Raw genomic sequence first — 13,890 nt, 5'->3', positions numbered from 1 at the left:
TATATAGTTTGTCTCTGAAATCTTGAATAAAAACTTAGCGACTCCACCCAAAAAACACAGGACAGGTGCACACCCCTCGGCACCCCCAATGCCGTAGTAGTACAAAATGAAAAATAAAATGAAATCGGGGGGCAGTCAATAACTAGCAATACATGGACCACTGTGAATGCACCAATCGCGTATAAAACCTTTTATTCTCAATATAGATATCTATAGATAATATATTGTTGATATCTTAAATCAATACATATAAAAACACAATAAGTATTAAAAATAACAAATAAAAATAAAAGCAATGAATTGCGTGCGCAGTCTCTACCAACTGTCCCCGTGTGTAGAGATTTATACTGGAAGTACTGTGCAGTGTGATCACGTTTGTGTAAGTAAGCTCTTAAAATTAGGGTATAGTCCTCCCCTAAATATGTGTAGATATTGGGGGTACTGAATTGTATAGTCCCAATTGGGTATATATAGCCTCAATTAGGTCTACAAACCTCTATGTTTCCGATAGACTGTCCACCTTTGTATAGCGTGCAGAAATCCCCTATTGTAGCGGTATACCAGGTGAATCTTTCAACACATATAGGTACCTGATACCCGGAGCTTATTTATCAGGGAGGTGGTATTCAGTTGCAGCAAACTCTATATCATAAGAGTGCCAGACTATACGGTCAATATATTGCATGCATATGAGATAAAACAAGAATGTGGCTGTGTATTCAGTACTATACCACTCCACGCATATGTAGGTTGTGCCGTCCTGTGTCAAGTCTTTACAACCGGAGATATAGAGTTTTTAATACTTATTCTGCACGCTGTAGAAAGGTGGACAGTCTATTGGAAAAATAGAGGTGTATAGACCGAATTGAGACTATATATACCCAATTGGGACTATACAATTCAGTACCCCCAATATCTACACATATTTAGGGGAGGACTATACCTCAATTTTAAGAACTTACTTACACAAACGTGATCAGACTGCGCAGTACTCCCAGTATAAATCTCTACACAAGGGGACAGTTGGTAGAGACTGCGCGCACAATTCATTGCTTTCATTTTTAACAATAAATCAGAGCTGCACCGCTATGTTCAAGTAAGGATGGCGTACCAGTACCTGAACACACGATCATGCCTCCAAATAAGTAATAAAACTATTTCAAGGCACTCCCAAACTGTTCCATAGCTGTCCCTCTTACTGAGCCTTTTTTCAAGAAAACTACTATTGAACTTTTTGGGAGTGAAGTGGAATTTTATCTATCTATCTATCTCATTGTGAAGGAGACCCCTTCACTATGGACCCGTTCGCCCCCTTTTCGTTCATTTATTTCCTTCATTTCGGCTGTTTGTTCGGTTCCCGGAGCAGAGGGGAAACCCTAGAATGCCACAAACCCTGCATCTGTTCAGGAAAATCACATCACAGTAGTGTTTTACAATTCTGTATTGTTCTTTACTGGAGAAGTTGGGGGTTGGCTTAGTTTGTAACTCAATCATCTCCCAGGCTGTGGGGGAGGTGTTCTGTACACTATATAATTGGATGCGTGTGTGCCAATAAATGTATACTTGGTTTACCCAGCATTAAGCCTTGGCTCATGTGTGGGGGGTTATACTAGTCCGCATGTGTGACTTAATTGCTGTCCGGCTGAAGAAAAGGGGAACCCGTGATGGTGAGAGTTAGACAGACCGTCACACTCATCTATCTATCTATCTATCTATCTATCTAATATATATCTATCTCATATCTATCCATCCATCCCATACCTGTCTATCTGCAGGGTCCAACAACCTCCAGAACTCCAAGCTGTTGCAAAACTACAAATCCCAGCATGCTGAATTCACTATTATGGGACTTCTGAGAACAGCTGAGCAAGTGTGCATGTCAGGAGTTGTAGCGTCACAGCAACTGACATGCAGGAGGCTGTTGACCAATAATCTATCAGAAGCGGTTGCTGGGATCATATTATTTAATTGGGTAGACCAAAAAAAAAAAAAAAAGATCTGATAGAAGCATTGTAAAAAAAATCTGCACAGAATTGAACCTTCATAAATTTATAAAGAAAATTAACAACAGGTAGACTATAGGAATCACTGATTACTTATAAGAAGTGATGTGAACATGCAAAGAACCAGCTTGCAGAAATTGTAGAACTTCATTATCATTGTGTTCTTATGTTGTAGTAGATGTCGTCTTTCTGTCCTATTAAATCCTTCAAAACAAAGTTTATACATCTATTCTTTTATTACGTAACCAACTTTCAATAATTTTGTAAAATTTCTATCTATCTATCTACAGTGGAGAAAATAAGTGTTTGATACAATAGCAAAGTTTTCCCACCTACAAAGAATGGAGAGGTCTGTAATTTTTATCGCAGGTACACTTCAACTGTGAGAGACAGAATCTAAAAATCCAGGAAATCATATTGTATAATTTTTAAATAATCAATTTGCATTTTATTGCATGAAATAAGTATTTGATCACCTACCAACCAGCAAGAATTCTGGCTCTCACAGACCTGTTAGTTTTTCTTTAAGAAGCCCTCCTACTTTGCACTCTTTACCTGTATTAATTGCACCTGTTTGAACTTGTTACCTGTATAAAAGACACCTTTCCACACACTCAGTCAATCACACTCCAACCTCTCCACCATGACCAAGACCAAAGAGCTGTCTAAGGAGACCAGGGACAAAATTGTAGACCTGCACAAGGCTGGGATGGGCTACAGGACAATAGGCAAGCAGCTTGGTGAGAAGGCAACAACTGTAGGAGCAATTATTAGAAAATGGAAGATGTCTGTCAATTTTCCCTAGTCTTGGGCTCCATGCAAGATCTCGCCTCGTGGGGAAAGGATGATTCTGGGAAAGGTCAGGAATCAGCCCAGAACTACACATGAGGACCTGGTCAATGACTTGAAGATAGCGGGGACCACAGTCTCAAAGATTACTGTTAGTAACACACAATACCATCATGGATTAAAATCCTGCAGGGCACGCAAGGTCCCCCTGCTCACACAAGAACATGTTCAGGCCAATTTGAAGTTCGCCAATGACCATCTAGATGATCCAGGGGAGGCATGGGAGAAGGTCATGTGGTCAGATGAGACCAAAATAGATCTTTTTGGTATTAACTCCACTCGCTGTGTTTGGAGGAAGAAGAAGGATGAGTACAACCCCAAGAGCACCGTCCCAACTGTGAAGCATGGGGCGGAAACATCATACTTTGGGGGTGCTTTTCTGCAAAGGGGACAGGATGACTGCACTGTATTATTAAGGGAGGATGGATGGGGCCATGTATCACGAGAATTTGGCCAACAGCCTCCTTCCCTCAGTAAGAGCATTGAAGATGGGTCGTGGCTGGGTCTTCTAGCATGACAATGACCCCAAACACACAGCCAGGACAATTAAGGAGCATTTTAAGGTCCTGGAGTGGCCTAGCCAGCCTCCAGACCTATACCCAATCAAAAATATTTGGAGGGAGCTGAAACTCAACAGCCTAGTCACAGCCCTGAAACTTGAAATATGTGGAGAAGAACTGTATGGAGGAGTGGGCCAAAATCCCTGTTGCAGTTTGTGCAAACTTGGTCAAGTACTACAGGAAACATCTGACCTCTGTAATTGCAAACAAAGGCTTCTGTACCGAATATTAAGTTCTGTTTTTCTATTGTATACAATATAGGCTCATCGTTTTGGAAGGCACGGAAGTGCTTGGAACACAGCACCAAAGGTAAATCCAAAAAAGAGGAACAAATTCCAGGTTCCCAATAAAAAACAATGGTCTTTATTAAGCAAGCGATAAAAGCTCCCATAGAAAAAACACTTTTATTCATAAATAAATAGATAAAAGTGTTTATTCTATGGGAGTTTTTATCGCTTGTTTAATAAAGACCATCGTTTTTATTGGGAAGTAGTGTTGAGTGCGAATATTCGCATTACGAATTTTAGTGCTATGTATTCGTAATGACGAATATTCGTTGTTTTTTTTTAACACAGTACATACACATCATGTGATCATCCCTCCCTTCCTCTTGCTTGTGGGTCAATGAGAAGGCTTTGTCACAGCTTAGCAACATCCCTAGCAGTGTTGAGAGAATATTCGAAAGCGAATTTTTAGCTCGAATATCGCCACTTTGAGAATTTGCGAATATTTAGAATATAGTGCAATATATTCGTTATATCGAATTTTCTGCATTTTTTTCCATCTGAACACATGTTTCCTCTCTGCTTTTTGCTCGTGGGCCAATGAGAAGGAAACAATGTCAAGTTCACAACGATACTTAGGGCACCAATCAGTAATCTGTAGTCAGACCTGCTAAAATGTGAAGTTGCACGTAGTGCGAAAAAATATTCTAATCACTGACGATTAGCGCAATCGCGAAAATATTGGAGCACTCTATCTGCATATAAAGCTATTGTAATGTTCTGCCGTGCCAACCATTTTCTCCAGTCTCAGAAGAAACTCATGAAACTTTTAGCAGCTTGAAAAATGTAGCCAAAGTGACCCGTGCCTGTATTTTGCGTTATGAATTCTCATTACGCGATTTTTACATTGCCGATTTTTCGCATTCAATAAAATAATCTCGAATTTGCAAATATATGACAAATATTCTACAAACTATTCTTGAAATATTACAAATTTGAATATAGCCCATGCCGCTCATCACTATTCCCTAGCCACCAGTCAAAAAGGTGCTGTTGCGGAGCTTCACGGTATACCCTCAATATCTTCACTTAAATCCCCTTGTAGCTGAAGAAGCAGGTCAATAACCAAGAGACAATTTCCCCAGTGACTGGACGACACACAGTTTGGGAGTCAACTGACTTTACTAGGCATGCGCACCTGGTTTCAAACCGCCAACAGCCTCATTTACATACAATACATAGATTACTATGGTACAAGGAAAAGTGGGGTCAAACAATAGCAAGGGCTGATGGGAGATTGAGGGGGGACACTGCAGCTAGTTTACACAGGTCTCCCAGTGTCCCTGAGACAACACCCTGCTGGGGAAACAATGGGACAGGAAAAGGGGGGAGGGGAAGAGGTACAGACAAGAAAGACATGGTGTCATAAACTCCATTGTAACCAATTTAACCACTTACTTACAATAAATACAACACTCAAAGTAGTATTAAACAATTTATTTTATTTATTTCTTTTATTTGTTGGATAAAATTGGCCACGGTGTTACTTTCGTTACTTAAAAGATATTTAAACAGAATTAAATCTGAAAAACCAATTCAAATAAATATTAACTCCACCTAGTCCACTCAAAGAGTGACTATTACTCCATATAAATAATTAAAATCCACCTAGTCCACTCAAAGAGTGACTATTACCCCAAAGCTAACACCGTGACATTAAATTTAAAAGGGGATGGGGGGGAGGGGGTTTCTTCGCTTGCTGCTCACCAACTGACGATTAACCGTGCGATCCTTTTCTTTTATAGGTACTCACGTGCAGACCGTTGACCCATTCTCCAATCAAGAAGAAGATATTCCTCTAGTCCAGATCGCACGAGGCATCTGTTACAGCAAAGACCCAGATCGCTATAGCATCTGTTACCAGGTAAGAATATAATTATTATTAACTGCACATGCATTTAAAGGTGCCATGACACCATGTCACCCCTAATTGCATGCACAATCAGGTCTGTCCATTCTGTAAGTGGCTAGGTTTGCCACAGGTGCCTACCTCTTCACTATATAAATTACGACACTCCCCAGCAGGCATTTTGTGGAGTTTCATGCAGTGTCGGTCTGGGGTACCTAGGGCCCACCTGTAAAATTTATTTTGGGCTCCCACAGTACGGATACATTCGAATATAATAAATAATTGAACAAGTTTTTTATATGAACATAGGCTGGTTGAGGTGCTGTAGATTAAATATATGTGTGTAGTGCAGTAAATCTAATGTGTTAAGTGCCACTTGTGCAGGGGGAGGGAGACTAGGGGCCCACCGGGGGATGCACCAATCAGTATTATGTTGTCAGACCTGATTAAAGGTGAAGCTGTATGTATTGCGCAAAAATATTCAAATCAATAGTGGCGATTTGCGCGATATCGAATACTTTGAAAAACTCTATCTGCATATAAAGCTATTGTTATGATATGCGTGGGATTTTGATCTATAACAGTGCTGTAATGTACAATTACTCACCGTGATCAGTTCTTCCTCACTATCTCGAAAATTGCTACCAACCATTTTCATCGCTTATGTAGCTAATAGTGCGTGCATACGCGCGCGCGCATAATAGCGCAATTGAAAAGAATATCATAAATATCACAAAATCACAAATATTTGGCAAATATTCGCATAAATATTCATGATATATCTCAAATTCGAATATCGCCCCTGCCGCTCATCACTATTGGGAATCTGGAATTTGTTCCTCTTTTTTGTTTTTCTATTGTATCAAATACTTATTTCATGCAATAAAATGTTAATTAATTATTTAAAATCATACAATGCGATTTTCTGGATTTTATTTAGATTCTGTCTCTCACAGTTGAAGTTTACCTACGATAACAAGTGGGCAGAGTCTGATGTAAGGCAGGATCCTGTATGCTACCTGTGTTATGCAGTGGGCAGAGTCTGATGTAAGGCAGGATCCTGTATGCTACCTACGATAACAAGTGGGCAGAGTCTGATGTAAGGCAGGATCCTGTATGCTACCTACGATAACAAGTGGGCAGAGTCTGATGTAAGGCAGGATCCTGTATGCTACCTACGATAACAAGTGGGCAGAGTCTGATGTAAGGCAGGATCCTGTATGCTACCTACGATAACAAGTGGGCAGAGTCTGATGTCAGGCAGGATCCTGTATGCTACCTGTGTTATGCAGTGGGCAGAGTCTGATGTAAGGCAGGATCCTGTATGCTACCTGTGTTATGCAGTGGGCAGAGTCTGATGTAAGGCAGGATCCTGTATGCTACCTACGATAACAAGTGGGCAGAGTCTGATGTCAGGCAGGATCCTGTATGCTACCTGTGTTATGCAGTGGGCAGAGTCTGATGTAAGGCAGGATCCTGTATTCTACCCGTGTTATGCAGTGGGCAGAGTCTGATGTAAGGCAGGATCATTTATGCTGCCTACGATAACAAGTGGGCAGAGTCTGATGTAAGGCAGGATCCTGTATGCTACCTGTGTTATGCAGTGGGCAGAGTCTGATGTAAGGCAGGATCCTGTATGCTACCTACGATAACAAGTGGGCAGAGTCTGATGTAAGGCAGGATCCTGTATGCTACCTACGATAACAAGTGGGCAGAGTCTGATGTAAGGCAGGATCCTGTATGCTACCTGTGTAATGCAGTGGGCAGAGTCTTATGTAAGGCAGGATCCTGTATGCTACCTGTGTTATGCAGTGGGCAGAGTCTGATGTAAGGCAGGATCCTGTATGCTACCTACGATAACAAGTGGGCAGAGTCTGATGTAAGGCAGGATCCTGTATGCTACCTACGATAACAAGTGGGCAGAGTCTGATGTAAGGCAGGATCCTGTATGCTACCTACGATAACAAGTGGGCAGAGTCTGATGTAAGGCAGGATCCTGTATGCTACCTGTGTTATGCAGTGGGCAGAGTCTGATGTAAGGCAGGATCCTGTATGCTACCTGTGTTATGCAGTGGGCAGAGTCTGATGTCAGGCAGGATCCTGTATGCTACCCGTGTTATGCAGTGGGCAGAGTCTGATGTAAGGCAGGATCCTGTATGCTACCTGTGTTATGCAGTGGGCAGAGTCTGATGTAAGTCAGGATCCTGTATGCTACCTACGATAACAAGTGGGCAGAGTCTGATGTAAGGCAGGATCCTGTATGCTACCTACGATAACAAGTGGGCAGAGTCTGATGTAAGGCAGGATCCTGTATGCTACCTGTGTTATGCAGTGGGCAGAGTCTGATGTAAGGCAGGATCCTGTATGCTACCTACGATAACAAGTGGGCAGAGTCTGATGTCAGGCAGGATCCTGTATGCTACCTGTGTTATGCAGTGGGCAGAGTCTGATGTAAGGCAGGATCCTGTATGCTACCTGTGTTATGCAGTGGGCAGAGTCTGATGTAAGGCAGGATCCTGTATGCTACCTGTGTTATGCAGTGGGCAGAGTCTGATGTAAGGCAGGATCCTGTATGCTACCTGTGTTATGCAGTGGGCAGAGTCTGATGTAAGGCAGGATCCTGTATGCTACCTACGATAACAAGTGGGCAGAGTCTGATGTAAGGCAGGATCCTGTATGCTACCTGTGTTATGCAGTGGGCAGAGTCTGATGTAAGGCAGGATCCTGTATGCTACCTACGATAACAAGTGGGCAGAGTCTGATGTCAGGCAGGATCCTGTATGCTACCTGTGTTATGCAGTGGGCAGAGTCTGATGTCAGGCAGGATCCTGTATGCTACCTGTGTTATGCAGTGGGCAGAGTCTGATGTAAGGCAGGATCCTGTATGCTACCCGTGTTATGCAGTGGGCAGAGTCTGATGTAAGGCAGGATCCTGTATGCCACCTGTGTTATGCAGTGGGCAGAGTCTGATGTAAGGCAGGATCCTGTATGCTACCTGTGTTAAGCAGTGGGCAGAGTAGAGTGTGGTGTAGGGCACAAGCCAAATTGTGAGAAATAGTGCAAATGGTACAGGACCGGTAGAAAGAGAGTTGCAGCTTGTGTTAGGCAAATCGGGTACTGACTGCTATATCCACCCCGATTGGTTTGAAAACTTCATTAACAATACAGCTTCCGTACTAACGTAAAATGAATGGGCTTCAATGAGATTTTTGCCATCTTGCTGCAACTATTGCGAGATTTGCTTCGCCTTGCGTCTATGACGTGACACTTCAGTTATGCACATAAATTACAGTGTCAAAATCCAAAGCTGAACTCGACTTCATTAATGCATCATGGAATGCGGTCTCATTCACTTAAATGGGTCCGCAATTCCGGAGATGCGGAACGGAGTCACGGAACGGAAAACTGGAGTGCTACCTTGGTGTTTCTTTCCGTTGTTCCGCACCGCAAAAAAATATGACATGTCATATTTTTTTGCGGTGTGGACTGACCATTGAACCCATTCAAGTTGAATGGGTCCGGCCTGCTGCACGGATGTTGCCCATGCATTGGGGACCGCAATTGCGGTCCCCAATGCACGGAACGGCCGCACAACGGCCGTGTGCAGGAGGCCTAAACGTGTAATCTTCATATGGGACTAGCCGCAGTCCAATCAATGTGAACAACAACATATTTTATAGGCATTAATATCTGCTGAATCACTAATTAATGTGAACAACAACATATGGGCATTAACATCTGCTGAATTACCGTCCAAAAAGCACAGTCTTAATATACCAGTTCAGCCATTATTTTTTTTTGTTTTATGCGTGAGCTCCGCATATTATAGGCCTGGATCATTAAATAATGTACTTTTAATATTTTAATGTATGTTTAAACGTAATATGGATTAATAAAATATATGGGATGTGTTGAGAGCCCGTCTCATTAGTGAATTCAATGATAGAAAATGTAATGTCTACTCCCAACCAGAGCACACACACCCAACCTCCTCATGTGTACTCATAGAAGAAAGGGGAACAAGAGAACACTGATGGTGACTCATTACTTTAGCAAACGAAATGGTTGGGCTTTCCATGACACATCGAGGGAGAGTCCATAACCGCCCTACACATTAGATGGTGACCCAGTCCTGTTGGCAGGTATTAGCTGGTATTTGCAGTAACTAATTTGCATGGCTGCCTTCAGTTATCATGATACCAAGGGATGGTTTCCAAGAAATGGAAATAGTGCATTGCTCATATAGCAGAAAAATCTGAACTATTATTTAAATATTTGTATATATGCTGTACGTAGAGTACCTGATAAGTAGACTCTGTTCCTTCTTCTCTCTGTTCACCACCATTGGGTTTATTCCCTAGAAAAAACATGGTAGATTCAGATGTTTTTTTTGTATCTATATTTGAACACAGTCTTTTTATTCACTTTAGGTGTACATATAGAGAAAATGTTGTTTCACTTTGTAAATACAGTAACTTTTTCGATGTTCTACTCATCCAGACTTCTAGCCTGTGTTATACTCCAGAGCTGCACTCACTATTCTGCTGGTGCAGTCACTGTGTACATACATTACATTACTTATCCTGTACTGATCCTGAGTTACATCCTGTGTTATACTCCAGAGCTGCACTCACTATTCTGCTGGTGCAGTCACTGTGTACATACATTACATTACTTATCCTGTACTGATCCTGAGTTACATTCTGTGTTATACTCCAGAGCTGCACTCACTATTCTGCTGGTGCAATCACTGTGTACATACATTACATATCCTGTACTGATCCTGAGTTACATCCTGTATTATACTCCAGAGCTGCACTCACTATTCTGCTGTTGGTTCACTATGTACATACATTGAATTTGTTGAGCTGGCATGCTGTGCGCACCACAGCGCCACTCCTTCATGGGCATGGTGTCCTGGCCTTCCCCCTTCTCCCTCCTATCCAGAGTCATCTGTAGTCTGCGTCGTTGAACTCCTGGCCTGCATTCTTAGGGAGTACATGCTCACTCTCGGCTTCATAAAGGGTCAGCGCACATGTTCAAATCCGTTCCCAGCGAAGGGCTGACAGTTTCTGGTTATTTAAGGAATCCTCCCCAGTAGGAGTGTGTTTGAGCTTTAGTCTAGTCTCTAGTTACTAGCAATGGTGTGATCCTCCTTCTGACTACCCGTGTACCATACTCCTGCTTGACTACTGACTTTTACTTTTAGCCACTTGCCCTGACCTTAGTCTGTTTCTCGGATTGACCAAATGCTGCCTGCCCTGACTTTGGACCTGTCTCTCGGATACTCCCTGCCCTTTCTTGGCCTTTCTCCAGACTATGCATATTGCTTGATGTCTCAGTGCTTTATACAGGTGTCTCTAATGCCATGGGCCAACCACCAACCACACCAGGACTATATCAAGAGATAGTGGTCTGCTGACTCCTCTGAAGCAAAGTTTACGTCCTTGTATGGGGATTAAAGGGTTAATACTGGAGGACTTCCAGGATAATGCACTTAGAGTTAGCCCTAAGTATAACTTGTTGGTTGGCACACTGGGTCCACACCTATTGCCGGTAACAGTAATCTTAGACCATGGAATCTGCTGATCCACCCCATATGACTCAATAGAGTGAACACCAGCAGCAAATACTGTCATACCTGTACAGTGTCTCCGCCCACCTAGGCACTCTGACAACTACCACTGTAGTCGTGCATCCCTTGGCAGCAGTCGCAGCACCCAAACCATCACCTCAAGATACTCCTACAGAAGTTTCTGGGCCACGTCCGTCTCCTTCTCCTTGCAATGAAGGGGATCCTAAGTTATATCATGGGGTTATCAACCAATGCCTGATTAATTTAAGTTGCTGTCCCACCCATTTTCATCCAACTCCTTCCAAGATGACATTTATGATTTCCCATTTGTCTGGAGTGGCCCTAGCCTGGACAAATCCACTATTGGAGAAGAATGATCCCATCACAAATGAATTGCAACTCTTTCTGAACATACTCAGAAGAGTTTTTGAGGAACTTGAGCATACCTCTTCTACGGCTTCCTCCCTTATATGGCTACACCAAGGAACTCTGAAAGCAGGCCAATATGTTATCCAGTTCCAAAACCTTGCCTCAGAGCTGGCTTAGAATAATAAAGCACTAGTTGAAGAATTCTAGGAGGGACTTTTGGCATTAATCAAGGATGGATAAGTTGGTTACTACATTCCCTCTACTCTGGATGTTCTGATCTCCTTTAGCATTCCAAAAAGGCAGTCTGTGAAGAAGACCCTTTTCATTGGCACTCAAGTTACAGAGACCACTTTCTCCACAGCAACTAGACTAAAGCCTATGCATGTGGACACTGAGGGGCAGCATAACCAAGGAGAAGCACATGCCCAGAATTACTAATAATCTCTGTATGTATTGTGAAGACAAGTGGCACTATGACTACACCTGCTCACTCAAGTCGGGAAACTCCAGAACCTAACGTCAGTGGCAGAGTCTACTCTAGGGGAAGACCAGTCTTCTCCAAGATTGAATTTACCAGTGACCCCGTCTTTCCTGTTCATTATTTCTGCCCTCCTATATATTATGGATTGGCAGGAAACGTCCTGCATCAAACCGTGGTGAGTCAGTATCAGATAACCATGCAGTGACTTGAGAGACCTTTGGTGGTGACATCTGTTAATAGGAGGGCTCTCTTTAAATCCATTCAGTTTGTCACCATGCCTATAAATCTGCAATTGGGTGCACTCCTTTCTGAAAATATCTCTCTGATGCTTCTTCCAATGTCCTTTAGTACCCTGCTGCTGGGACTACTCTAGCTCTTTCTGCATCATCCTGTCCAAGCCTGGCAAGATTCTACATTGAGGATCTACCTGTCATTCCAAACGCTTGACCTCTGTACAACCTATCTGACATCCACCTGTACATCACAATCTGCAAGGCTTACAGTAGCTTACCTCTGTTTTCAGCAAAAAGGAGGCTAAGTCTTTGCCAACCTATCATCCTTATGAATTAATATCAACTACCATTAATCCCTGTGATTCTTGACAGATTGTGTGGCCCCAAGGTTTTCACTAAACTAGATCTGAGTAGAGACTTCAACCTAATTTGTATCTGTACCGGCGATGGATGGAAAACTACAAGTATTTACTTATGTCTTTTGAACTTAGTAATGCTCCAGCAGTCTTTGAAAAGTTTGTAAATCTTTGTGATTTCTCTATATTTTTGATGTGTGGTATATCTTGATGATATCTTGATCTTAAAGGGGTTGTTCGGGTTCAGAGCTAAACCCGGACATATCCCCATTTTCACCCAGGCAGCCCCCCTGACGAGCATCAGAGCAGTTCATGCTCCGATGCTCTCCTTTGCCCTGCGCTGAATCACGCAGAGCAAAGGCATTTTCTGGAGTTCTGGTGACGAACCGGGCTCTCCATGGGGATGCTAGGCGGAGGCTTCCGCCCAGCAGTGAGCCCAGTGACGTCACCGGGACTGATGGGCAAGCTTTAGCGCTGCCCTAGCCTATAAAATGGCTAGGGCAGCGCTAAAGCCCGCCCATCTGAGCCAGTGAAGTCACTGAACACACTGCTGAGCAGAAGCCTCCGTCTGGCAGTGTGTTATTGTAAAAAAAAAGAGCCCTTGCCCTGCGCTATCCAGTGAAATGCTCCGATGCTAACATCAGGGGGGCTGCGTGGGTGAAATTATGGGTATGTCCAGGTTCAACTTTGAACCCAGACAACCCCTTTAATATCTCATCACAAACATGTCTACACTGTACTCCAGCATCTGAAGGAGAATAGACTCTCCAAAATTTGAAAGGCATGTGTTTGAGAAAACCTCTCTTCCCTTCCTATATAACATATCTGTTCTAGGTCTTCAAATGGATTCTGAAAAATTATCTGCTGTGTTAAACTGGCCTTGACCATCCTGCTTAACATTATGTACAATCCAATACTTTTTGAGCTTTGCAAATTATTATAGGCAGTTCATCCCCCACTTTTCCACCTCAACTGCACCTATCACCACTCTGACCAGAATATCCACTCCAGAGGCAGAATCCTCTCAAATCCTGAAAAATCCAGAGGCTTTTTCCTCTGTACCTGTACTACATTGTCCAGATATTATTAAACAAACTGTTCTTTCTAGACGTGGACACATTGTTCACAGGAGAGTAGATGTTCGTACTTAGAAAACTTCTTCTGGCAGAAGGTTTTCTCAGCTTCTGAATGTTATTTCAGGATACATGGATCTATTAAACATCAAGCTGGCCTTGAAGGAGAGGTACTATGTTCTAGAGGGAAAGAGTCACTTTGTCTAATTTGCTCAGTGACTCAATCCTTGCCAGGCCCGATGGTCTTTATTCTTTGAC

The 13,890-nt window shown here is 42.7% G+C and overlaps 1 protein-coding gene across 1 annotated transcript in view; it reads right to left on the bottom strand.

The window, feature by feature from the left end:
* Window positions 1-13,890, bottom strand: part of LOC120991506 (sialic acid-binding Ig-like lectin 12) — a 95,379-nt gene that overhangs the window by 63,779 nt on the left and 17,710 nt on the right. Inside the window, exon 6 of the mRNA XM_040420575.1 lies at window positions 9,847-9,902. Coding sequence (XP_040276509.1) covers window positions 9,847-9,902 — 56 coding nt within the window. The remainder of the gene's footprint in view (window positions 1-9,846; window positions 9,903-13,890) is intronic.

Source organism: Bufo bufo, chromosome 1, assembly GCF_905171765.1.
Source record: "Bufo bufo chromosome 1, aBufBuf1.1, whole genome shotgun sequence".
Taxonomy (NCBI): Eukaryota; Metazoa; Chordata; class Amphibia; order Anura; family Bufonidae; genus Bufo; species Bufo bufo.
Note: the sequence above shows the minus strand (reverse complement) of the source record. Positions and strands in the feature narration are given on the sequence as shown.